Genomic DNA, 26444 nt, shown 5'->3' with positions numbered 1-26444 from the left:
ACAGTGCTCCAATCACACAGCTGCCTAAGCCTCCCATCACCAAGAGGCTGCCTTCTTCGGATTCAACCCGCCGGAGGTTTGGATTAAAGAGCATTTCACAGGATGTCACTGCCCTACTGATGGCCAGAGCTCAGCTCCCACATGCACACAGCACTGGATAAACAGGTGGGGTGCTGAGCACCATGGGGGGGCAGGTCCAGGAGAGGGTGCTGAGCACCATGGGGGGGGGCAGGTCTAGGAGAGGGCGCTGAGCACCATGGGGGGGGCAGGTCTAGGAGAGAGTGCTGAGCACCATGGGGGGGGCAGGTCTAGGAGAGGGCGCTGAGCACCATGGGGGGGGCAGGTCTAGGAGAGAGTGCTGAGCACCATGGGGGGGGCAGGTCCAGGAGAGGGTGCTGAGCACCATGGGGGGGGGGGGGCAGGTCCAGGAGAGGGCGCTGAGCACCATGGGGGGGGCAGGTCTAGGAGAGAGTGCTGAGCACCATGGGGGGGGCAGGTCCAGGAGAGGGTGCTGAGCACCATGGGGGGGGGGGGCAGGTCCAGGAGAGGGCGCTGAGCACCATGGGGAGGGCAGGTCCAGGAGAGGGTGCTGAGCACCATGGGGGGGGGGCAGGTCCAGGAGAGGGCGCTGAGCACCATGGCGGGGGCAGGTCTAGGAGAGGGTGCTGAGCACCATGGGGGGGGCAGGTCCAGGAGAGGGTGCTGAGCACCATGGCGGGGGCAGGTCTAGGAGAGGGTGCTGAGCACCATGGGGGGGGCAGGTCTAGGAGAGGGTGCGGAGCACCATGGGGGGGGCAGGTCCAGGAGAGGGTGCTGAGCACCATGTGGGGGGGTAGGTCCAGGAGAGGGTGCTGAGCACCATGGGGGGGGCAGGTCTAGGAGAGCGTGCTGAGCACCATGGGGAGAGCAGGTCCAGGAGAGCGTGCTGAGCACCATGGGGGGGGCAGGTCTAGGAGAAGGTGCTGAGCACCATGGGGGGGGCAGGTCCAGGAGAGGGTGCTGAGCACCATGGTGGGGGGCAGGTCCAGGAGAGGGTGCTGAGCACCATGGGGGGGGCAGGTCCAGGAGAGGGTGCTGAGCACCATGGGGGGGGGCAGGTCTAGGAGAGGGTGCTGAGCACCATGGGGGGGGGCAGGTCTAGGAGAGGGTGCTGAGCACCATGGGGGGGCAGGTCCAGGAGAGGGTGCTGAGCACCATGGGGGGGGCAGGTCCAGGAGAGCGTGCTGAGCACCATGGGGGGGGGCAGGTCCAGGAGAGGGTGCTGAGCACCATGGGGGGGGCAGGTCCAGGAGAGGGTGCTGAGCACCATGAGGGGGGGCAGGTCCAGGAGAGGGTGCTGAGCACCATGGCGGGGGCAGGTCCAGGAGAGGGTGCTGAGCACCATGGTGGGGGGCAGGTCCAGGAGAGGGTGCTGAGCACCATGGGGGGGGCAGGTCCAGGAGAGGGTGCCGTCGCTCAGATTGGCCAATATGTCTCAAATGACAATAGAGACTGGGGCAGAGGTTAAAGGATTGGGACTGGGTCATAGTTTGGCTGACTTGGAACGGCACCGGCACAACAATGCCCTCCACAGCCTCAGACTCAAAACACCAACATGATCGCAAGCGGTCATTTAAAGGAAAAGTAGGTAAATTATTTGCAGTCAGTTTTGATCGAGTCCTGGCACACAACGACATCAATGTGATTGGGGGTTTGTAAAAACCGCCCCCACCCCCCATCCAGCCACTACAGGCTCTGTCACTGAATAAACCTCCCTCCAGTGGCCAGGACCAGGTGGCCAGTGCAACAACAGACAGAGCTCCATGGAAGAAGAGCCCCATGGCAAGCAGTGCATGAGGGGCACGGGCTCAGGATTGTGGTGACCTTGACTGGTAACTGCCCAAATCACGTCCACCCTGTCACTTCCCAACTGCCCTGAACTGGTCCGAGCCTATTTCCCGTTTTACACAAGTGGACAGTGCATTCCCCAGGAGAAAACCATGGAGCGGGTTCCTTACACTGTGTGTACCATTGAGGGATAATACCCGCCCCAAACCCGCCCCATACTGTCCCATACTGTCACGCTGTGTGTGCTGTCTGTGTGTGTGCCTGCCAATGACTGTAAGTTTGTGTGTGTGATTGCACACATGCCTGGGCCTGTCTCTGTTTTTACATTTTCCTAGAAACGTGTGTGCGTGTGCGAATGCTCCTGTGTGGGCATGTTTGTGAGCGAGCAGCAGACACACAATATCCTGGGCCATCGAACCACACCAACAGACGGTGGATGTTACAATGCAGCCCCTCTAATAGCACAACAACAACATATGTCGCTGCTACTGCGGATTAATGCAAGTAAGAGCAGGAAAGGGAGTTTGAAACAATGTTTGTCGTCTTTCTAAGGAGTTCGAAACTGTGGTTTTACACGGGTTTCACCAATGCCTCAGGAGTGGATTTCCTGGAGTTAAATGTGTCACTCACAGCACGGGGAAAATGTAATCGCTGGGGATGCTGTGAATAGTCTCATTGTATCACTATCCCATTAGCTAAACCCACAAAAATGTTCCTCTCTGCCCTGTACAGATCGGGATTAACTGTCATGTCAGGTGTATTGCTCAAACAACCATCACTATGGAAACAATGGCAACAAACACACAGCTACAACAATCTGCTCTGTTCTCATCGCCATTTCCATTCAACTTTCTCAAACACAACACTCGACTAGACCCAGTGCCCACTGCGGTTCTGCAAATGGTCCTCTTACATACAGTGAACATAGCTCTGGCCTACAGCATGTGCCCCTCTCCCACACCACCTGCTGGAAACCCCCCCTCTCCCACACCACCTGCTGGAAACCCCCCCTCTCCCACACCCCCTGCTGGAAAACACCTCTCCCACACCCCCTGCTGGAAACCCCCCTCTCCCACACCACCTGCTGGAAAACCCCTCTCCCACACCCCCTGCTGGAAAACACCTCTCCCACACCCCCTGCTGGGAAGCCCCTCTCCCTCATCCCCTGCTGGAAACCCCCCCTCTCCCACACCCCCTGCTGGAAACCCCCCCTCTCCCACACCACTTGCTGGAAAATCCCTCTCCCACACCCCCTGCTGGGGAACCCCTCTCCCACACCCCCTGCTGGAGAACCCCCTCTCCCACACCCCTTGCTGGAAAAAAACCCTCTCCCACACACCCCCTGCTGGAGATCCCCCCTCTCCCACACCCCCTGCTGGAAACCCCCCTCTCCCACACCCCCTGCTGGAAAACCCCTCTCCCACACCCCCCTGCTGGAGATCCCCTCTCTCCCACACCCCCTGCTGGAAACCCCTTTCCCACACCCCCTGCTGGGAAACCCCTCTCCCACAGCCCCTGCTGGAAACCCCTCTCCCACAGCCCCTGCTGGAAAACCCCCTCTCCCACACCCCCCTGCTGGAAAACCCCTCTCCCACACCCCCCTGCTGGAGATCCCCCCTCTCCCACACCCCCTGTTGGAAACCCCCCTCTCCCACATCCCCTGCTGGAAACCCCCCCCCCCCCCAGCCGCTCTGTCGAATCACTCACCTGTCGGGAGTGGAGAGATATTTCTGTTTCTGGAATTTCTTCTCCAGCCCCATGAGCTGCAGCTCGGTGAAAATGGTGCGGCATCTCCGAGGCTTCTTGAGCCGAGGAACGGCCTGATCGCTTTCGCATTCACCGCTGGCGGTCGTTATACACTCGAGAGCTGCTGGATCCGTCCGGCTGCAGGCCGGGGCCGGGGTCAGGAACTGCGGAATCCCCGCAGCGAGAGCCGGGGAGAGGCGAGTCACTGAAAGCAGCGGGTACGGGCTCAAGGACGACCCTGCAGAAACACACGAGGATTAACGTTAACCAGAGAGACAAGACACTAAGATCATTCCGTACACAGTCCAAGTGTGAGGCGGTCCGATAACACTCCCCCCTCACACTGCAGAGAATCAGTACTGACCCCCGGCCACTGACAGTGAGAGACCAGAGCCATTGAAGGCTGCAGCTTTATTGGGCCAAATCTTGCTGGAGCGGGGCATCTCGCGGTGAGACTTTCTCTTGCACCCTTCAGCAATGTCTTTTTGCGGTGTAACATGCTAGACGTACGAGCTGCTAACGGCACGGCGAGGGCAACAGGGCATTTGGGACCCGAGGAAACGACAGGACAACAACGTGTATTTATATAGCGCCTTTAACGTAGTAAAACGTCCCAAGGAGCTTCACAGGAGCGTTAAAAGACAAGAAATGTGACAATGAACCACATAGGAGATATTAGGGCAGGTGACCAAAGGCTTGGTCAAAGAGGTAGGTTTTAAGGAGCATCTTGAAGGAGGAAAGAGAGGTGGAGGCAAAGGTTTAGGGAGGGAATTCCAGAGCTTAGGACCTAGGCAGCTAAAGGCACGGCCACCAATGGTGGAGCGATTAAAATCAAGGATGCTCAACAGGCCAGAATTAGAGGAGCGCAGGTATCTCGGAGGGTTGTGGGTCTGGAGGAGGTTACAGAGATAGGGAGGGGCGAGGCCATGGAGGGATTTGAAAACAAGGATGAGAATTTTAAAATCGAGGCGTTGCTTAACCGGAAGCCAATGTAGGTCAGCGAGCACAGGGGAGATGGGTGAACGGGACTTGGTGCGAGTTAGGACATGGGCAGCCGAGTTTTGAATGACCTCAAGTTTACGGTGGGAGTGCGTTGGAATAGTCAAGTCTCAGGTAACAAAGGCATGGATGAGGGTTTCAGCAGCGGATGAGCTGCGGCAAGGGCGGAGACAGGCGATGTTACGGAGGTGGACATAGGCAGTCTTAATGATGGCGTGGATATGTGGTCGGAAGCTCATCACCCAGCGCCCAGAAGGAGAGAGGAGAAAAATTGAATTAAAAGAGACAGAAAGGAAAAGTAAGAAAAAAATTAAAATGTTGAAATCTGAAACTTTGAGACTCAACAGTTTAAATTGTTCCTTTTCCAGGCCGGAGTGTTTGATTGGCATTGCATTAACAATTATCACATCATTAAAAAGATACTTACATTGGTAAGTTCCAGCCCTAACTTCCCATGGCAAATTTAATGGGAAATTGAGGAGCAAATCCAACAAGTTTAGGAAGGATGTCATGGCCTTGGAGAGGGCACAGAGAAGCCTTACACTAGAAGGCTTACGGGGGATGAGGGTCTTCAGTCATGTGGGGAGACTGCAGAAGCTGCGATTGTTCTCCTTACAGCACAGAAGGCAGAAAGGGAGATTTTATAGAGGTGTTCAAAATTATGAGAGGTTTTGATAGAGCAAGTAGGGAGAAACTGTTTCCTCTGGCTGGTGGGTCAGTAACCAGAGGTCATAGATTTAAAATAATTGGCAAAAGAACTAGAGGGGAAAAGAGGAGAAATATTTTCCCATATTTTATGGAAAATATTTTATGATGATTTGGAACGCACTACCTGAAGGAGTGGTGTAATCAGATTCCATAGCAACTTTCATAAGGCAATTGGAGATGTATTTGAAGAGACTAATTTGGATCACTCTTTCAAAGAGCCGGCACAGACACGACGGGCCAAATGGCCTCCTTCTGTGCTGTAAGATCCTATAGGTTTATGAAAATAATGGGGAGGTTGATGGCGAGATGCTGTTTGTGTGAAGCAAATGGCTGAGCAGCGTAAATTGACCAGCAAGTTCTGGAGCTTTGTGCCACATGGCGTATCTCTTAATCCCCTGAACTTGCTGGCTGATTTACACATTAACAACAGAGTGCGTCGTTAGCACGCTGTTATTTTTCCAGCATGATTTGACCCATTATATCAGTCGAACCGGAGTGATCGCACTACACTGATAAATCCTCGGTCCACCTTCTGACACAAAAGATTGTTGTCCAATAAGAAACAAGTGTCCAGGTGAATTTTTTCCTTTTAAATTGCACTGCATGGCACCCACAGAGGCTGTTATTTGATACAGTGATTCTGTCCAAGGCATTTGGAACAAAACTGTCTGCCATTAAAAGTGACTCATCCTCTGCTGGAATGGCAGATCCCTCAGAGAATAACAGACAAGGAGAAAGAATTTTAAAAAAAAATTGTTTATGGGATGTGGGCGTCGCTGGCAATGCCAGCATTTATTGCCCATCCCTAATTGCCTTTGAGAAGGTGGTGGTGAGCCGCCTTCTTGAACCGCTGCAGTCCATGTAGTGAAGGTGCTCCCACAGTGCTGTTAGGGAGGGAGTTCTGGGATTTTGACCCAGCGACGATGACGGATCAGCAATATACTTCTAAGTCAGGATGGTGTGTGACTTGGAGGGGAACTTGGAGGTGGTGGTGTTCCCATGTGCCTGCTGCCCTTGTCCTTCTAGGTGGAAGAGGTCGCGGGTTTGGGAGGTGTTGCCGAAGAAGCCTTGGCGAGTTGCTGCAGTGCATCTTGTAGATGGTACACACTGCAGCCACGGTACGCCAGTGGTGGAGGGAGTGAATGTTTAAGGTAGTGGATGGGGTGCTGATCAAGCGGCTGCTTTGTCCTGGATGGTGTCGAGCAGAGGGATCCGTATCGAGAGGGATTTACTCACTCAGTATCGAGAGGGATCTACTCGCTCAGTATCAAGAGGGATCTACTCACTCAGTATCGAGGGGATCTACTCACTCAGCATTGATAGGGATCTACTCACTCAGCATCGAGAGTGATCTACTCGCTCAGTATCAAGAGGGATCTACTCACTCAGTATCGAGGGGATCTACTCACTCAGCATTGATAGGGATCTACTCACTCAGTATTGAGAGGGATCTACTCACTTGGTGCTGAGAGGGATCTACGTGTGCAGTGTCAAGAGGGATCCACTCACTCAGCACTGAGTGATCGATTCACTCAGGACCGAGAGGGATCTACTCACTTACGGGGATGGTGGCATGGTGGTTATAATCCAGTAGGCCTGGACTAATGATCCGGAGACGTGAGTCCAAATCCCACCACAGCTACTGGGGAATTTAAATTCAGTTAATTAAATAAATCTGGCATAAAAAGCTAGTATCAGTAATGGTGACCATGAAACTATCGGATTGTCATAAAAACCCATCTGGTTCACTAATGTCCTTTAGGGAAGGAAATCTGCCGTCCTTACCCGGTCTGGCCTAGATGTGACTCCAGACCCACAGCAAGGTGGTTAACTCTTAACTGCCCTCTGAAATGGCCTAGCGAGACACTCAGTTGTCAAGGTGGCGGCTCACCACCACCTTCTCGGGGGCAATTAGGGATGGGGCAATAAATGCTGGCCTTGCCAGCGACACCCACATCCCGTGAATGAATTTAAAAAAAATCGAGAGGGAGCCACTCACCCGGCACTGAGGGATCGACTCACTCAGTACCGAGAGAGCACTGAGTGTGGATGGCTTTTACTGAATGATATAATTATTGAAATAAACACAAACATGGTTCTGAGAGTGATGCCAAGAACACCTGCTGAATTTATTAAGGAGCTATGACATGGTAACTTTCTGATAGCGAGCCCAACTCTCAATGTCGAAATAGAGAAACTGGTTGGATCAATATTTTCAAAACCAATTGTGTAAAAACGAGTTTATTGAACTAAACGTCCATAACTCATTATTCCACTCATGAACCAAGGAAAAGCCTATGCATTTTGCATTTCTCAAAGAGCTGTGTCACCTACTGAACCCCAACAGAAGCCCCAGCCTGCCCCATACTCTTACAGAGGCCACATCACATTGAGGACCGTCTGACGGGCGACAGGCACTCCTCTGGGTACTCAGCAGCTTTTTCAGGCTGTTTCACCGAGTAACACCTCCACGTGGCACTCCATGGAACAACGTGTAACGAAAAATTAACGTATTGTAAAAATGCAGATGGAGTTAACAGCCCGATGAGAGATGACAAGCACCTTCAACATAAACAGTGCTATTGGATTATAACATGAACTCATTGTGAACTGCTCCAAGCTCCCTTCCTGCAGTCTGTTCTCGCTGTTCTCCTCTTTCTCTCTCTTACTCTGCTGACTCTCGCTGAAGGAAGCCCTTCAGCCCCGTCCACTTGCTCTGCCTCTGTGAGCCATCTTTTCAGTCTCAGGCCTCTGCTTTTTCCCCAACATCCTCATTTCCCAAGTAAATCGTGTGGAGATCTGTCTTCAGCACCGACTGGTGATCTGGTGTCGCGGATCCCGCTCCGGTTCTAGAACCCGGCCGATGTTCATTCCATTGATTTTAATGTTACATTAAACTGCCTCTCCAGTCGCTTAACCTAGCTAGGTGCCTTTTATAATCTTCATCACCAAACCCCTCCCAGTTCAGCACCATCTGCAGGTGTGATGCGCTCCCCATGATTCCTGATCCAGGCTATTTATAGACAAGGGGAGATTTCACAAGTTTTGCTCCCGGCACAGTCCCTGGCAAACCGGGACACCTGTCAGCTCTCAGGCCCTGCAGAATTCTCCATCCATTCGTTTTCATTCGCACACTCAACAGTTACTCCAGGCTGGTCTGTACCAGTGTGAATGCATTTGATCATTGCACTGGATCTCAGCACATTGTGTCTTATCCCCAGGAGTCTTGTCTGGGTCAGATTAATCCGCATCTCCTCACCTTAAGAGGGAATGGGCTTGGATGTGTTTCTCCTGAACAACAGAACTCTCCATCTCCTCGCCCCACCAGATTGTCAAGATTTTTCTCATCGGCAGCTCTGGCAAAACGCCTCAACTCCGCCCGCTTTCTGATTTAGTTCCCCAGCTCCAAACAACGCTGCTGAGTATTAGACGGGGAGGAGAATCTTCAACAAGTTTCTGCAGCTCACCGGCCACTGCTGCTTCTGCAGCCCATCTGCTGGATCCGGTGGGGCTGCTGCCCCAGGTGGATGGGCTGCTCACAGACACCTGCTGGCACCGGGCGGTACTGCAAACAACAGCAACTTGCATTTATATAGCGCCTTTAACGTAGTAAAACCTCCCCAGGCGCTGCACAGGAGCGTTTTTGGACAAAGATGGACACCGAGCCACATAAGGAGATATTAGGACAAATGACCAAAAGCTTTGTCAAAGAGGTAGGTTTTAAGGAAACATAGAAGATAGGAGCAGGAGTAGGCCATTCCGCCCCTCGAGCCTGCTCCGCCATTCAATGAGATCATGGCTGATCATCCAAATTCAGTACCCTGTCCCTGCCTTCTCCCCATATCCCTTTAGGAGCATCCTAAAGGAGGAGAGAAAGGTAGAGAGGCGGAGGGAAGACCAGAACTTAGGGCCCAGGCAGCTGGACCAGAACTTAGGGCCCAGGCAGCTGAAGGCATGGCCGCCAATGGTGGAGTGATTAAAATCGGGGATGGTCAAGAGGCCAGAATTAGGTTATGCTGACACTCAACAGCAGCATTTAGTTTCTGATCCAATTTGATCACAACGTGGCAGCAAGAGGATTATTCAGTAAATGTGGCGAGTGTGCAGGTCAATTGCCAAATGTGATCACTGCGAATTTACTGATAAACACAAAGGGGGGAATTTTATCAATGGGGGCGCATTGGGGGTGGGACGTCCGGCCAACCCACGCTATTTTCCCTTGATTGACCTTGTTCTGCCCGCCCTGCGGGCTTAGCCGGCCAATTAAGGGAAAGCCGGTGACAGAGAACGTCAGCGTATGATGTTTCATCTGTCAAAAGGTTTTGACAGATGAATTGTCATCGTTTGACAGCTTTGAGAAGCTATTAAACACTGACAATCTCTGTTGTTTGGTGAATCCTTGTATTCAAGACTCACCAAACCTCTTTCTTTAGCAGAAATCAGAAGGTTGTTGCATCAGAGAATGCAGCAGCCATTCTGTCATCTCTGCCGTTTGGATGAGGCACCTCCGGATCCCCAAGGGTTGAAGCCTGCAGGAAGAAACAAAGGTAAGTAAACTTTTTCTAACACTTTACACTCGCCTCCCATACTTACCTCTCCACACTTGCACCCATCACTCACCTCCACAGCGGACTTTTCGATCCCTCTCACCCCCGCAGACCCACTGCTCGCCTCGCTGATCCTGGCGGGGTTTCCCGATGTCGGGAAGCCCGCACTTCTGTTGATAAAATGGGGATAATCCTCTTAACTGGCAGGCAGTTAAGTGGCTGTAATCCCCTTCCTGTCTCAAGGAGATGGGTCCCTGGGTGAGTCGGGGCCCGCCTCCTGGGAAGATGGCATGGAGGCGGGTTGGGAGCAGGTTCGGTATGCGCTCCCAGTTTCTGCCATTTTCCTGGCAATTCCACCTCTAAACCCACCTCCCCTGGGCTGGCAAAATCGCCCCCAAAATGTTTGCGCACATTTTGCACTAGAAACACTCATGTGCAGAGTCACACATGACTCTCACTCCTGGGAGAGCCAGTGTATGGTCGGGAATCTCTCTCCAGATCAATATCTCTGCTCCCTGACCACAAAGTGAGTAAAGGCATCACCCAATGTTGTACTGGGGAACCACAGAGCGGGAAGTCCCAGCTTCGATTCCGGTCAGCGCTGAGTTAACTGTTGCAGCCAAGTGGCAGTTGCGATGTTACAATTGGCCTCAGTGTTTGTGGGTTAGAGATGGGAAAAATCAGTCAGGGTTTTGTGAATATCAGGTAGGGGCAAGTTCAGGCTCGACCCCTGTGATGGCCCCACAGTTAAATAACCTGTTGACACACGGGGGCTGAAATTGGGTGGTGATCCCGCAGCTGGTGAGTGGCGGAATCCCCGTGGATATTCAGCCTGTCCATTGCCTGAGCTTACACATCAGAATGACCACAGTAGTCAACGCCGTGGCAGTGTGCACAGGAGCGTGACAACGCGCCAGCACCGTGACAGCGTGCCAGCACCGTGACAGAGCGCCAGCACTGTGACAATGCGCACAGCACTGTGACAATGTGCCAGCACCGTGACAATGCGCCAGCACCGTGACAATGCGCCAGCACCGTGACAGCATGCTAGCACCGTGACAATATGCCAGCACCGTGCCAGCGTGCCAGCACCGTGATAATGCGCCTGCACCGTGACAGCGTGCCAGCACCGTGACAAAGTGCCAGCACCGTGACAGCGTGCCAGCACCGTGACAATGCGCCAGCACCGTGACAGCATGCCAGCACTGTGACAGCGCGCCAGCACCGTGACAGCGTGCCAGCACCGTGACAGCATGCCAGCAGCGTGACAACGTGCCAGCACCGTGACAGCATGCCAGCAGCGTGACAACGTGCCAGCACCGTGACAACCCGCCAGCACATGACAACGTGCCAGCACCGTGACAGCGTGCCAGCAGCGTGACAACGTGCCAGCACCGTGACAGCGTGCCAGCACCGTGACAACCCGCCAGCACATGACAACGTGCCAGCACCGTGACAGCGTGCCAGCAGCGTGACAACGCGCCAGCACCGTGACAGTGTGTCAGCAGCGTGACAACATGCCAGCACCGTGACAATGCACACAGCACCGTGACAATGCACACAGCACCGTGCCAGCGTGCCAGCACCGTGACAATGTGCCAGCACCGTGACAATGCGCCAGCACCGTGACAACATGCCAGCACCGTGACAATGCGCCAGCACCGTGACAATGCGCCAGCACCGTGACAGCATGCCAGCACCGTGACAATGCGCCAGCACCGTGACAATGCGCCAGCACCGTGACAGCGTGCCAGCATCGTGACAATGCGCCAGCACCGTGACAGTGTGCACAGCACTGTGACAACGTGCACAGCAAAAGCCTGGGTAGTGACACAACTGGACTAGCGCACATTTCAGAATACGATTTAGTGCTTAGAGTCATCCAGCATTAGAAGCACTTCCAAATACAACGGGCCCCGTGCTCTGCCCACAATCTCCAGACAGTAGTGATGGGCAGCATGGTGAGCCTGAACTTGGAGTGCATGCTGCCGGCAGGAAGCCTCGCCATTGTGTACTTTAATAGTTGGAGAATGATGGGCCGTGCCCACCCGAATCTCTGTAACCTCCTCCAGCCCTACAACCCTCCGAGATCTCTGCACTCCTCCAATTCTGGCCTCCTGCGCATCCCTGACTATAATCGCTCCACCATTGGTGGCCGGGCCTTCAGCTGCTCTGCATTAAGCTCTGGAATTCCCCCCCTTAACCTCTCCGCCTCTCTACCTCTCTTTCTCCTTTAAGACGCTCCTTAAAACCTACCTCTTTGAGCAAGCTTTTAGTCACCTGCCCTAATATCTCTTTATGTAGCTCGGTGTCAAATTTTGTTTGATAATCGCTCCGGTGAAACGCCTTGGGATGTTTTGCTACATTAAAGGCGCTATACAAATACAAGTTGTTGTTGTTGAATTGTTGACACCGGCAGCTGGTGATGAGGCTTCTCGCCTGCACCGTGGACTTAATTACCTCTAATGTGCAGCACCTGCCAGGGGCCAAGTGAGTGAAGGCACCACGCACTGCTGTACTGAGCCACACAGAGCAGAGCGCCCCTCAGTCTGTGCCAGGTTAGCCCATCCCAGCTCTCAGCACTCCTGCGATTAGAGGAAGGTTAAAAATGAGACCTGATGTCAGTCCAGATCCCTCCCCGGTGCCTCCTGCCAGAAAGTGCACGTGTGGGAGTTGGAAGAGGACAGGATTGGGATCAGCTGCGATTCCCTATACAGTCAAATATCCTGCTGACACTCATTGTCCCACACATGAGGAGGTAGCAGCGGGTGAAACCTCTTTCCCGGTTCAGGCAGTGCCTTCAGGAGAGGAGGGAGCAAAACAACTTGTGTTTATTTATCGCCTTTAACTTAGTAAAACGTCTCAAGGCACAGAAAGAAAATCTGAAAAGGGTTAAATGACCAACCAGACACCTGATGTCATGGTACCGCCCCCGGGGTCACGGCATGGGCACATGGACACCGCCCCCGGGGTCACAGTGTGGGCACATGGACACTGCCCCCGGGGTCACGGTGTGGGCACATGGACACCGCCCCCGGGGTCACGGCATGGGCACATGGACACCGCCCCCGGGGTCACGGCATGGGCACATGGACACCGCCCCCGGGGTCACGGCATGGGCACATGGACACCGCCCCCGGGGTCACGGTGTGGGCACATGGACACCGCCCCCGGGGTCACGGCATGGGCACATGGACACCGCCCCCGGGGTCACGGTGTGGGCACATGGACACTGCCCCCGGGGTCACGGTGTGGGCACATGGACACCGCCCCCGGGGTCATGGTGTGGGCACATGGACACAGCCCCCGGGGACACAGTGTGGGCACATGGACACTGCCCCCAGGGTCACGGTGTGGGCACATGGACACCGCCCCCAGGGTAACGGTGTGGGCACATGGACACTGCCCCCGGGGTCACGGTGTGGGCACATGGACACCGCCCCCGGGGTCACGGTGTGGGTGAATGGACACGGCCCCTGGGGACACGGTGTAGGCACATGGACACTGCCCCCGGGGTCACGGTGTGGGCACATGGACACAGCCCCCGGGGTCACGGTGTGGGTGCATGGACACTGCCCCCGGGGTCACGGTGTGGGTGAATGGACATGGCCCCCGGGGTCACGGTGTGGGTGAATGGACACGACCCCTGGGGACACGGTGTGGGTGAATGGACACTGCCCCCGGGGTCACGGTGTGGGTGAATGGACACGACCCCTGGGGACACGGTGTGGGTGCATGGACACTGCCCCCGGGGTCACGGTGTGGGTGCATGGACACTGCCCCCGGGGTCACGGTGTGGGTGAATGGACACCGCCCCCGGGGTCACGGTGTGGGTGAATGGACACTGCCCCCGGGGTCATGGTGTGGGCACATGGACACTGCCCCCGGGGTCACGGTGTGGGTGCATGGACACTGCCCCCGGGGTCACGGTGTGGGTGCATGGACACTGCCCCCGGGGTCACGGTGTGGGTGCATGGACACCGCCCCCGGGGTCACGGTGTGGGCACATGGACACTGCCCCCGGGGTCACGGTGTGGGTGAATGGACACTGCCCCCGGGGTCATGGTGTGGGTGAATGGACACTGCCCCCGGGGTCATGGTGTGGGTGAATGGACACTGCCCCCGGGGTCATGGTGTGGGTGAATGGACACTGCCCCCGGGGTCACGGTGTGGGTGCATGGACATGGCCCCCGGGGTCACGGTGTGGGTGCATGGACACTGCCCCCGGGGTCACGGTGTGGGTGAATGGACACGACCCCTGGGGACACGGTGTGGGTGAATGGACACTGCCCCCGGGGTCATGGTGTGGGTGAATGGACACTGCCCCCGGGGTCACGGTGTGGGCACATGGACACTGCCCCCGGGGTCACGGTGTGGGTGCATGGACACTGCCCCCGGGGTCACGGTGTGGGTGAATGGACACGACCCCTGGGGACACGGTGTGGGCACATGGACACTGCCCCCGGGGTCACGGTGTGGGTGCATGGACACTGCCCCCGGGGTCACGGTGTGGGTGCATGGACACTGCCCCCGGGGTCACGGTGTGGGCACATGGACACTGCCCCCGGGGTCACGGTGTGGGTGCATGGACACTGCCCCCGGGGTCACGGTGTGGGCACATGGACACTGCCCCCGGGGTCACGGTGTGGGTGCATGGACACTGCCCCCGGGGTCACGGTGTGGGCACATGGACACTGCCCCCGGGGTCACGGTGTGGGCACATGGACACTGCCCCCGGGGTCACGGTGTGGGCACATGGACACTGCCCCCGGGGTCACGGTGTGGGTGAATGGACACGGCCCCCGGGGTCACGGTGTGGGCACATGGACACTGCCCCCGGGGTCACGGTGTGGGTGAATGGACACGGCCCCCGGGGTCACGGTGTGGGCACATGGACACTGCCCCCGGGGTCACGGTGTGGGTGAATGGACACGGCCCCCGGGGTCACGGTGTGGGCACATGGACACTGCCCCCGGGGTCACGGTGTGGGTGCATGGACACTGCCCCCGGGGTCACGGTGTGGGTGCATGGACACTGCCCCCGGGGTCACGGTGTGGGTGCATGGACACTGCCCCCGGGGTCACGGTGTGGGTGCATGGACACTGCCCCCGGGGTCACGGTGTGGGTGAATGGACACTGCCCCCGGGGTCACGGTGTGGGTGCATGGACACTGCCCCCGGGGTCACGGTGTGGGCACATGGACACTGCCCCCGGGGACATGGTGTGGGTGAATGGACACTGCCCCCGGGGTCACGGTGTGGGCACTGCCCCTGGGGGACACGGTGTGGGCACTGCCCCTGGGGTCACGGTGTGGGCACTGCCCCTGGGGACACGGTGTGGGCACTGCCCCTGGGGACACGGTGTGGGCACTGCCCCCGGGGACACGGTGTGGGCACTGCCCCTGGGGACACGGTGTGGGCACTGCCCCCGGGGACACGGTGTGGGCACTGCCCCCGGGGACACGGTGTGGGCACTGCCCCTGGGGACATGGTGTGGGCACTGCCCCCGGGGTCACGGTGTGGGCACTGCCCCTGGGGACACGGTGTGGGCACTGCCCCCGGGGACACGGTGTGGGCACTGCCCCTGGGGACATGGTGTGGGCACTGCCCCCGGGGTCACGGTGTGGGCACTGCCCCCGGGGACACGGTGTGGGCACTGCCCCTGGGGTCACGGTGTGGACACGGCCCCCTGGGGACACAGTGTGGGCACTGCCCCTGGGGACACAGTGTGGGCACTGCCCCTGGGGACACGGTGTGGGCACTGCCCCTGGGGTCACGGTGTGGACACGGCCCCCTGGGGACACGGTGTGGGCACTGCCCCTGGGGACACGGTGTGGGCACTGCCCCTGGGGACACGGTGTGGGCACTGCCCCCTGGGGTCACGGTGTGGGCACTGCCCCCGGGGTCACGGTGTGGGCACTGCCCCTGGGGACACGGTGTGGGCACTGCCCCCGGGGGACACAGTGTGGGCACTGCCCCTGGGGTCACGGTGTGGACACGGCCCCCTGGGGACACGGTGTGGGCACTGCCCCCGGGGGACACGGTGTGGACACGGCCCCCTGGGGTCACGGTGTGGGCACTGCCCCTGGGGACACGGTGTGGGCACTGCCCCTGGGGACACGGTGTGGGCACTGCCCCCGGGGGACACGGTGTGGGCACTGCCCCCGGGGGACACGGTGTGGGCACTGCCCCCGGGGACACGGTGTGGGCACTGCCCCCGGGGGACACGGTGTGGGCACTGCCCCCGGGGTCACGGTGTGGACACGGCCCCCTGGGGACACAGTGTGGGCACTGCCCCTGGGGACACAGTGTGGGCACTGCCCCTGGGGACACGGTGTGGGCACTGCCCCTGGGGACACGGTGTGGGCACTGCCCCTGGGGACACAGTGTGGGCACTGCCCCTGGGGACACAGTGTGGGCACTGCCCCTGGGGACACGGTGTGGGCACTGCCCCTGGGGACACGGTGTGGGCACTGCCCCTGGGGTCACGGTGTGGACACGGCCCCCTGGGGACACGGTGTGGGCACTGCCCCTGGGGACACGGTGTGGGCACTGCCCCCTGGGGTCACGGTGTGGGCACTGCCCCCGGGGTCACGGTGTGGGCACTGCCCCTGGGGTCACGGTGTGGGCACTGCCCCTGGGGGACACGGTGTGGACACGGCCCCCTGGGGACATGGTGTGGGCACTGCCCCCGGGGACACGGTGTGGGCACTGCCCCCGGGGACATGGTGTGGGCACTGCCCCTGGGGACACGGTGTGGGCACTGCCCCTGGGGGACACGGTGTGGACACGGCCCCCTGGGGACATGGTGTGGGCACTGCCCCCGGGGACACGGTGTGGGCACTGCCCCTGGGGACACGGTGTGGGCACTGCCCCTGGGGGACACGGTGTGGACACGGCCCCCTGGGGACACGGTGTGGGCACTGCCCCTGGGGTCACGGTGTGGGCACGGCCCCCTGGGGTCACGGTGTGGGCACTGCCCCCGGGGACAGTCTCTGCAAGCTCGCTTGGGCTGCGATTACAAATCATTTGCTGGTGAGTGCCAAGAAAGGAAACATAAATTTAGACTGACGCCGGATATTCTTGTTTACTTATGATCATTCCAAGGTGCTGGTCCACTGGGCTCAGGGCGGGTTTACAACAGGACCACGTCAGCAAATCTCAGACATGGGCACAGGACGAGTGAGAAACTGGCTGGCAGAAGGAATTAGTAACGCAACACATTCTTTTCGGTCTGTGTTTGAGTCTCCAAAAGGGAGCGTTTCCGCTTCCCCACGCTCTCTCCCTAGGGACACACCCAACCTACCAAATCCAGAGAGTATAGCCGCAGCTTGGCAGGAGCTGAGATTTGGGGACCCCTCTACCTCCCCACCCTCCCTCCCTCTCCATCCCCTCTCCTCCCCTCTTCCTCCTCCGTCTCGCCCCCTCTCCATCCCCTCTCTCTCTGCTCCCCTCTCCTCCCCCTCCCTCCCTCTCCCTCCTCTCGCCCTCTCCATCCCCTCCTCTCTCCCTCTGCTCCACTCTCCTCTCCCTCCCCCTCTCCCTCCCCTCGCCCTCTCCATCCCCTCCCCTCTCCCTCTGCTCCCCTCTCCTCTCCCTCCCCCTCTCCTCTCCCTCTCCATCCCCTCCCCTCTCCCTCTGCTCCCCTCTCCTCCCCCCTCCCTCCCTCTGCTCCCCTCTCCTCCCCCTCTCCCTCCCTCCCTCTCCCTCTCCTCCCCTCTCCCTCCCCGCTCCCCGTTCCCCGGTATATGGAGGGACACTGCTGGAGTTTAACCAGCATGGAGAACCCGAGAGCGCAGCCAGTAACACCTTCCCATTTGGGATTTGGCCTGCAGGGTGATCTGGAGTCGAGACTCCCAATCCCAGCCCCGGTCTAACCACACAACCCTTGAGAAACTGGCCAGCAAGGACGAGTGATCCAATGGTAAGGACATTGCCCAGTCTCCACCTCATGCTGTGCGGCCTTGCACACCTCCACTCGGCTGCTCAGCCTGTCTGAGGACCAGCCAACTGATCAGCACAGAAGCTAAGCAAAGGCAGGACGCGCTGGAGGTGCACAGAAGTAAAGATGGTTCTCCGGGCCAGAGCAAGGGGCCGGAGCAGCTGACCAGAGCAGTGAAACCAGGCCTGATATTACCCGCGGCATCACCGCCTGCCCCTCTACAGCCCGGCACCATAGTCTACAGTATAATCAACACTTGGTACAAGCCGCCCACCCAAATAAAGGCTAAAACTGACAATTGCAACTCGACACGAACATCTGCAAAGTTCCCGAGCCCCATCGCCCTCAGTGGATGAGCAGAGGGTGTGGGCATTACAGGCACTCTGGGCGGGGCTGGCATTGTATCTCCATAAACTTCTCCTGGGCACAATCAGCACTTCTGACCTATTTTTAGAATGAGTTTCTCCTGTAACATCAGCGTTTCTGTTGGCCAAGAGCCAGCAGCATTCCGGAACGTTTACATTTTTAAATGGTGGCGGGCGCACCACTCCCTATCATGTGTTAAATACTGACCCCAAAGGCGCTTCACCTGCTCTCAGTGTCCAGGGATTGGCAGCGGGAAATCATCCCAGGGTTCGCAGTCCTGGTGACTACCAAGTGAACCTTCTACAAAGAGTGTGTGTGTAAATGTGAGTGACTGAGAGTGTGAGTGAGTGAGTGAGTGAGTGAGTGAGAGTGTGAGTGAGTGAGAGTGTGAGAGTGAGTGAGAGTGTGAGTGAGTGAGTGAGAGTGTGAGTGAGTGAGTGAGAGTGTGAGTGAGTGAGTGAGTGTGAGTGAGTGAGAGTGTGAGTGAGTGAGTGAGAGTGTGAGTGAGTGAGTGAGAGTGTGAGTGAGTGAGAGTGTGAGTGAGTGAGTGAGAGTGTGAGTGAGTGAGTGTGAGTGAGTGAGTGAGAGTGTGAGTGAGTGAGTGAGAGTGTGAGTGGGTGAGTGAGTGAGTGAGTGAGAGTGTGAGTAAGTGAGTGAGAGTGTGAGTGAGTGAGTGAGAGTGTGAGTGAGTGAGAGTGTGAGTGAGTGAGTGAAAGTGTGAGTGAGTGAGTGAGAGTGTGAGTGAGTGAGTGAGAGTGTGAGTGAGTGAGTGAGTGTGAGTGAGTGAGTGAGTCTGTCTATGTAAGTGTGTGTGTACATTGGATGATGACAGAATCAGGCTTGTTGGTGATGCCACCCCCATTATAAAATTATTGTCCCCATGGGAGAGTCTAACACTGGGACCCCCTCCCATGGGAGACCCTGACACTGGGACCCCCTCCCATAGGCGACCCTGACATGGGACACCCTCCCATGGGAGGCCCTGACACTGGGACCCCCTCCCATGGAAGATCCTGACACTGGGACCCCCTCCCATGGGAGACCCCGACACTGGGACCCCCCCCCATGGGAGACCCCAACACTGGGACACCCTCCCATGGGAGACCCCGACACTGGGACCCCCTCCCATGGGAGACCCTGACACTGGGACCCCCTCCCATGGGAGACCCTGGCACTGGGACCCCCTCCCATGGGAGACCCTGACACTGGGACCCCCTCCCATGGGAGACCCCGACACTGGGACCCCCTCCCATGGGAGACCCCAACACTGGGACCCCCTCCCATGGGAGACCCTGACACTGGGACCCCCTCCCATGGGAGACCCCGACACTGGGACACCCTCCCATGGGAGACCCCGACACTGGGACCCCCCCCCATGGGAGACCCCAACACTGGGACACCCTCTCATGGGAGACCCCGACACTGGGACCCCCTCCCATGGGAGACCCTGACACTGGGACCCCCTCCCATGGGAGACCCTGACACTGGGACCCCCTCCCATGGGAGACCCTGACACTGGGACCCCCTCCCATGGGAGACCCTGACACTGGGACCCCCTCCCATGGGAGACCCCAACACTGGGACCCCCTCCCATGGGAGACCCTGACACTGGGACCCCCTCCCATGGGAGACCCGACACTGGGACCCCCTCCCATGGGAGACCCCAACACTGGGACCCCCTCCCATGGGAGACCCTGACACTGGGACCCCTCCCATGTGAGACCCCGACACTGGGACCCCCTCCCATGGGGGAGCCTAACACTGGGACCGCCCCCCCCCCCCGCCAATGGGAGAGCCTTATTTTGCCTCCATACCCTGAAGGACGTCCAGTGACTCCAGGTCCCAGCGTGCCCAGCTCCTGCACTCTCGAGACGGCCACTGCTCAGCAGCACTGCGCACATTTGGGAATATTCTTCCCACAGACAGGAGTGGGCAGGAGCCGCCACAGGCAGAGGCCAAGTGCCCAGTGTGGCTGAGCTCTGCATGTATATAAGAACCACACACAGAACTGGCAGGTTCCACATTGGATACAACGGGTTGGTTACAATACCCACACCAAGCATTTTACACACTAGCACAATTCTTTTTACCTCCAATTTTACAGCCCATTTCTCCGCGCACATACTGACTCTCATGGGTACAGTTCTAGGTGTACAGACACACACTCGGTGCACAGACGCACACTCAGTGCACAGACACACACTCGGTGCACAGACGCATACTCAGTGCACAGACACACACTCGGTGCACAGACCTACACTCAGTGCACAGACCTACACTCGGTACACAGACACACACTCGGTGCACAGACGCACACTCAGTGCACAGAAACACACTCGGTGCACAGGCAGTGCCTGGTGAGCAGGGCTGGGAGTTCGGGCTGGTTGTTGCCCTCTTACAGTCATGGCTACTCCCAGGTGCAGTGGCTGGACAGGCTACAGCCAGCCCGGCACTGCCCGGCTCTCCGGCTCGGTCCGACCCGGTTTGTAGAGCTCAGCCAGGCAGAGTTTTTACCTCCCACCACCCAAACCATCCGGGAAATAAACTTTCCAAACTACAATAATTGTCTACCTCAAGAGGCAGGTTTAAAATCACTTGAACCCACAGGGCTCAATCACACCGCACATTTATACAGAGACGGCAAGGACTCGAGCAACTGTTAGACCCCAGTGAGAGTCAGTGTCTGTGGAACCCGTACCCCAGTGAGAGTCAGTGTCTGTGGAACTGTACCCCAGTGAGAGTCTGTGTGTGTGGAACCCGTACCCCAGTGAGAGTCAGTGTCTGTGGAACCCGTACCTCAGTGAGAGTCAGTGTCTGTGGAACCTGTACCCCAGTGAGAGTCAATGTCTGTGGAACTGTACCCCAGTGAGAGTCAGTGTCTGTGGAACCTGTACCCCAGTGAGAGTCAGTGTCTGTGGAACTGTACCCCAGTGAGAGTCAGTGTCTGTGGAAACTGTACCCCAGTGAGAGTCAGTGTCTGTGGAACCTGTATCCCAATGAGAGTCAGTGTCTGTGGAACCTGTATCCCAGTGAGAGTCAGTGTCTGTGGAAACTGTACCCCAGTGAGTGTCAGTGTCTGTGGAACCTGTATCCCAATGAGAGTCAGTGTCTGTGGAACTGTACCACAGTGAGAGTCAGTGTCTGTGGAACCTGTATCCCAATGAGAGTCAGTGTCTGTGGAACTGTACCACAGTGAGTGTCAGTGTCTGTGGAACCTGAACCCATTTAGAGTCAGTGTCTGTGGAACCCGTACCCCAGTGAGAGTCAGTGTCCGTGGAGACTGTACCCCAGTGAGAGTCAGTGTCTATAGAACCCGTACCCCAGTGAGAGTCAGTGTCTATAGAACCTGTACCCCAGTGAGAGTCAGTGTCTGTGGAAATCCAGCAAAAGCCAGTGTCTTCAGAAAGGGAGGCGAGAAGATTTGGGAAAAAACACTCTATTTTGAAAAGTTAGATATAAAATTAAGTTCTATAAAGTGAGGGACCACAAGGAACATCAGTGTGGGGAGGAAGAAACCGAAAAACTATAAACTGTTTGCAGCTAAACTAATTCACATTGCACTAATTCTGTGCAGTTCGTCTGTCCGGTGAGCTAGAATATGGGCACTCCACGCTCCGACTGTTGGCACTGAGTACAGAAGTCATACTGCTCATGGCACTGGGCACTGGGAACTGTCACACTGCTCACTGGCACTGGGAACAGTCACACCGCTCACTGGCACTGGGCACTGGGAGCTGTCACACCACTCACTGGCGCTGGGCACTGGGTACAATCACACCGCTCACTGGCGCTGGGCACTGGGAACAATCACACTGGTCACTGGCGCTGGACGCTGGGTACAGTCACATTGCTCACTGGCACTGGGAACAGTCGCACTGCTCACTGGCGCTGGGCACAGTCACACTGCTCACTGGCACTGGGCACTGGGAACAGTCACACTGCTCACTGGCACTGGGAACAGTCACACTGCTCACTGGTGCTGGGCACTGGGTACAGTCACTGCTCAATGGCGCAGGGCACTGGGAACAGTCACACTGCCCACTGGTGCTGGGCACTGGGTACAGTCACACTGCTCACTGGCACTGGGCACTGGGTGCAATCACACTGCTCACTGGCACTGGGTGCAGTCACACTGTTCACTGGCGCGGGGCACTGAGTGCAGTCACACTGCTCACTGGTGCTGGGCACTGGGTGCAGTTACATTGCTCACTGGCACTGGGTGCAGTCACACTGCTCACTGGCGCTGGGCACTCGGAACAGTCACACTGCCCACTGGCGCAGGGCACTGGGCACAGTCACTGCTCACTGGCGCTGGGCACTATTAGCTTGTTGATATTTTGAGGGAACAGTTAGATTATTAACGAGTCAACTGTCAAAATCACGATCATTTGCCGGTGTTAGTCCCGAACCGATTGGATCTTCATGGAGCGTGATTCCTGAACAGGACGAGTAAGTTGCGACTAACTATTCACCCTGGTATGAAATTTAAACGTTCTGCATTGATGCGTCTATTGAGAAATGTTAATATCTCATTCCCCGAGACATGAGCGCTGTCCCTTTCGGCTGGGACAGGGGAGTGGGGAGAGGAAAGGGGGCAGAGGAGAGAGACAGGGGAGAGGGGCAGGGGAGAGGGAGAGGGACAGGGGCAGGGGAGGGGGAGAGGGACAGGGGAGAGGGGCAGGGGAGAGGGAGAGGGACAGGGGAGGCGGAGAGGGACAGGGGCAGGGGAGGGGGAGAGGGACAGGGGAGAGGGGCAGGGGAGAGGGAGAGGGACAGGGGAGGCGGAGAGGGACAGGGGCAGGGGAGGGGGAGAGGGACAGGGGAGAGGGGCAGGGGAGGGGGAGAGGGGCAGGGGAGAGGGAGAGGGGCAGGGGAGAGGGAGTGGGACAGGGAGTGGGACATCAGCACACACCGCGACAGAGCGAAGCAGACAGTCAGATAAAGTGCTCGTACCGGGGCAGGAGTGCAGCGCCTGCGGGCGGACGATGCCGGGTCGGGAGCCCAGGGCCAGCTGCAGGTAGCTGCGGGTCTCTTTGGCCAGAATCTCATCGATCAGGAAGGTCTTGTAACGCCGGCTCCCCGGCGGGTGCAGCCCGGGGAAGGCGAGCCTCGGCTCGGCGGGACACTGCATGCTGACAGGCTTCGCGACAGCAAGTTGCCCAAGTGCGGGCGGCCAGAGTGCGCCTGGCTCCGGCTCTCAGGCTCGGCTCCGCCTGCAGCCCTTTATAAAGCTGCGATAAAGATCTTCAGCAGCCAACGAGGGACAGGCGGCCCGTCAATCAGCCGCTTCCTGCAGCCTGGGGCCAGACACTGGGGAGAGACTGGGGGACTGAGCCAGACTGGGGGACTGAGCCAGACTGGGGGTCTGAGCCAGACTGAGCCAGACTGGGGGTCTGAGCCAGACTGGGGGACTGAGCCAGACTGAGCCAGACTGGGGACTGAGCCAGACTGAGCCAGACTGGGGGTCTGAGCCAGACTGAGCCAGACTGGGGGTCTGAGCCAGACTGAGCCAGACTGGGGGACTGAGCCAGACTGGGGGACTGAGCCAGACTGGGGACTGAGCCAGACTGGGGGACTGAGCCAGACGGGGGGACTGAGCCAGACTGGGGACTGAGCCAGACTGAGCCAGACTGGGGACTGAGCCAGACTGAGCCAGACTGGGGACTGAGCCAGACTGGGGGACTGAGCCAGACTGGGGGTCTGAGCCAGACTGGGGGACTGAGCCAGACTGGGGGTCTGAGCCAGACTGAGCCAGACTGGGGACTGAGCCAGACTGGGGACTGAGCCAGACTGGGGGTCTGAGCCAGACTGGGGGACTGAGCCAGACTGGGGACTGAGCCAGACTGGGGGACTGAGCCAGACTGGGGGTCTGAGCCAGACTGAGCCAGACTGGGGACTGAGCCAGACTGGGGACTGAGCCAGACTGGGGGTCTGAGCCAGACTGGGGGACTGAGCCAGACTGGGGACTGAGCCAGACTGGGGGACTGAGCCAGACGGGGGGACTGAGCCAGACGGGGGGACTGAGCCAGACTGGGGAGGACGGGGGAGAGGTAGGGGCTCAGCCAGACTGGGGGGATTCAGCCAAAAAAGGGGGGTGGGCACAGCCAGGGACAGGAATGACCCAGACTGGAGGGCAAACTGACACTGCCCATGCCTGGCTCTGCTCCTCACACCCTACTTGGGTTCAGGCAGTGGGCTCTCACACAGGGGACCCAGTACTAGCTGAGCAGCCAGACCCAGACAGGGTCCCAGCTCCAGTTTACACCCCCTAGCTCACAGACACAGTCCCAAGCCAACCTCCAGACCCAGACCCACCTCTTCCCCTAGATCCAGGCCTAGCCCCAGACCCGAACCCAGCCCTAATCCCAACTCCAGCCCATACCTCCAACCCCTGATCTAGTCCCATATTCTGCTCCACACCCCAGTCCATGATTCTGACCTCAGACCTAGTGGCCAGGCCCTAGTCCACGGTCCTCCTTGGTGCTTCCCCAGTGGGTGGGTTAACCAAGATGACTGGCTGCTGGGTGTCAGTGCCTTTGGGGTAGAGGCGACCCTGTACCCCCTTGTGTTGGGTCAACTGTTTGCACCAGGTCCAAGGTCGTGGTCCCCGGCTGCTCCTGCCCACTCTCTGGAACGTGGTGAATTCCTACAGCAGGCGGCTGGGTAGGAGAGATGTAGCCTACCCTGAAAGGCTGCGACCTTCCTGTGCCCACTCCTGCCATGCCCTGGTGTAGGAATAGAGCTGAGGGCAGCAGTGAGGGCAGTGGCCTTGCTTCAATCGCCGAGTGTGTTCAAGCTGCTCGAAATATGATTGTACGTTTTTATAGCAACAGCCGGAGCCTCCGTGGGAGATCTGAGATCGGATTTACCTCCCTACTCCCAAAGTGTACTGCTCCTGTGCAACCCCAAGATCGCTGGAATTTACATGAGTCAGGGACAGCCCTGGCCCTGGCACAGGCCTGCCCACTTACAGGGCTAAGACCTGACTGAAGGGGTAGGAAGAAGATCCTGATTGAACTTTAAAATACATGGGGGGAATCAAAAAATGTGGATACAGTCCTCACCTGCGGTTCTTCAGCCTACTCACGGGACCCCACAGACCCCCCAGTCCATGTTTTTAAAATGCTAAGGCTGATGTAGATATAACCAGGACATTGAACAAAGGACTGGAGCGCACGGGGTTAAAATGAACAAAACTCGAGATCTTAGAAAAAGGAATTGTCTTTATAAAGTGGTGGATGTGAAGGTGACACCCAGCAAAATGAAATAACGCTGATTTTCTCATTCAAAAGTGTCCTGGATAAATGTCTGGTTAGGAAAGGGATGGAGACTATAGGGATGTCTATAGACCGAGATGATCACATCGTCCACAGGTCCAGTGGTTCTCCACTGGTGGCCGCGGGTGGAAGGCAGCAGGTCAGGATTGAGGATGTCAAAGTGGGCATGAATGATGGGATGACATCAGAAGTCATATTACTTGTCGTTATTGCCACAGCAACGCTGGACACAAGTAACACCAACGCATTAGTAATGTGCAGCAAGGGCCAGCGGGTGCTCCTTTAACATTTGAACCTGCCTTTGAAGAAGTGAACTGATCTTGAAGTGATCAATTCAATTCTTTTTTCCAACAAATGGGCAACTGGCAGTTGAATATTGGAGGGAGCACCTCAGCCGCCCACTGACACCCACCTTCCACTGTCCACCACCCACTGTCCAATGTCCACCGTCCAATGCCCATTGCCCACCATCCAATGCCCAATGTCCATCCCCCAACACCAACCGTCCAACCCCCAATGCCCACTGTCTAATGTCTACCATCCAATGCCCACCATCCAACGCTCAACACCCAACGCTCGCCTGTAAATGGAGGAGCAGCCCACCCACCCATTTCAACTAGGAGGCTGCTTAAAATTGCAAATTAAATATGCAGCTGGGGTGTTGCTGCTCCCATTCCCGTCAGCTGTGTACTTTCCAGTCAGTGCTGGCAGAGCACCTGAAGCAGTCACTTCTCTCCTTGATGAGATATCAATGCTCACATACATCACACAGGGAATTACACACTAACATGGAAGGTAAGAACGATTGAAACATAGAAACATAGAAAAATAGGAGCAGGAGTAGGCCATTCTCCTCCCATACCCCTTAATACCTTTTGTGTCTAGAAATCTATCTATCTCCTTCTTAAATATAATTCAGTGACTTGGCCTCCACAGCCTTCTGTGGTAGAGAATTCCACAGGTTCAACACCTTCTGAGTGAAGAAATTTCTCCTCATCTCAGTCCTAAATGTCCTACCCCGTATCCTGAGACT

The 26444-nt window shown here is 57.4% G+C and overlaps 1 protein-coding gene across 2 annotated transcripts in view; it reads right to left on the bottom strand.

Annotated features, from left to right (window-relative positions):
* The window catches only part of barx2 (BARX homeobox 2), a 32653-nt gene extending 9311 nt beyond the window's left edge, over positions 1-23342 (bottom strand). Inside the window, exons 1-2 of one of the 2 annotated variants that reach the window (XM_085968183.1) lie at positions 23088-23342; positions 3535-3811 (exon numbers count right to left, since the gene is read on the bottom strand). In XM_085968183.1, coding sequence (XP_085824309.1) covers positions 3535-3811; positions 23088-23265 — 455 coding nt within the window. In that variant the 5' untranslated portion in view covers positions 23266-23342. Of the gene's footprint in view, positions 1-3534; positions 3812-3937; positions 4258-23087 lie in introns of those variants that run through there. The other variant, XM_085968184.1, reaches the window with a different exon arrangement.
* Positions 23343-26444: the final 3102 nt, after the last annotated feature.

This window comes from Somniosus microcephalus, chromosome 26 (assembly GCF_052327205.1).
Source record: "Somniosus microcephalus isolate GS21.2 chromosome 26, FLI_Smic_1.0, whole genome shotgun sequence".
Lineage (NCBI taxonomy): Eukaryota > Metazoa > Chordata > Chondrichthyes > Squaliformes > Somniosidae > Somniosus > Somniosus microcephalus.
The sequence above is the reverse complement of the archived record's forward strand: the minus strand, read 5'-3'. Positions and strand labels throughout refer to the sequence as shown.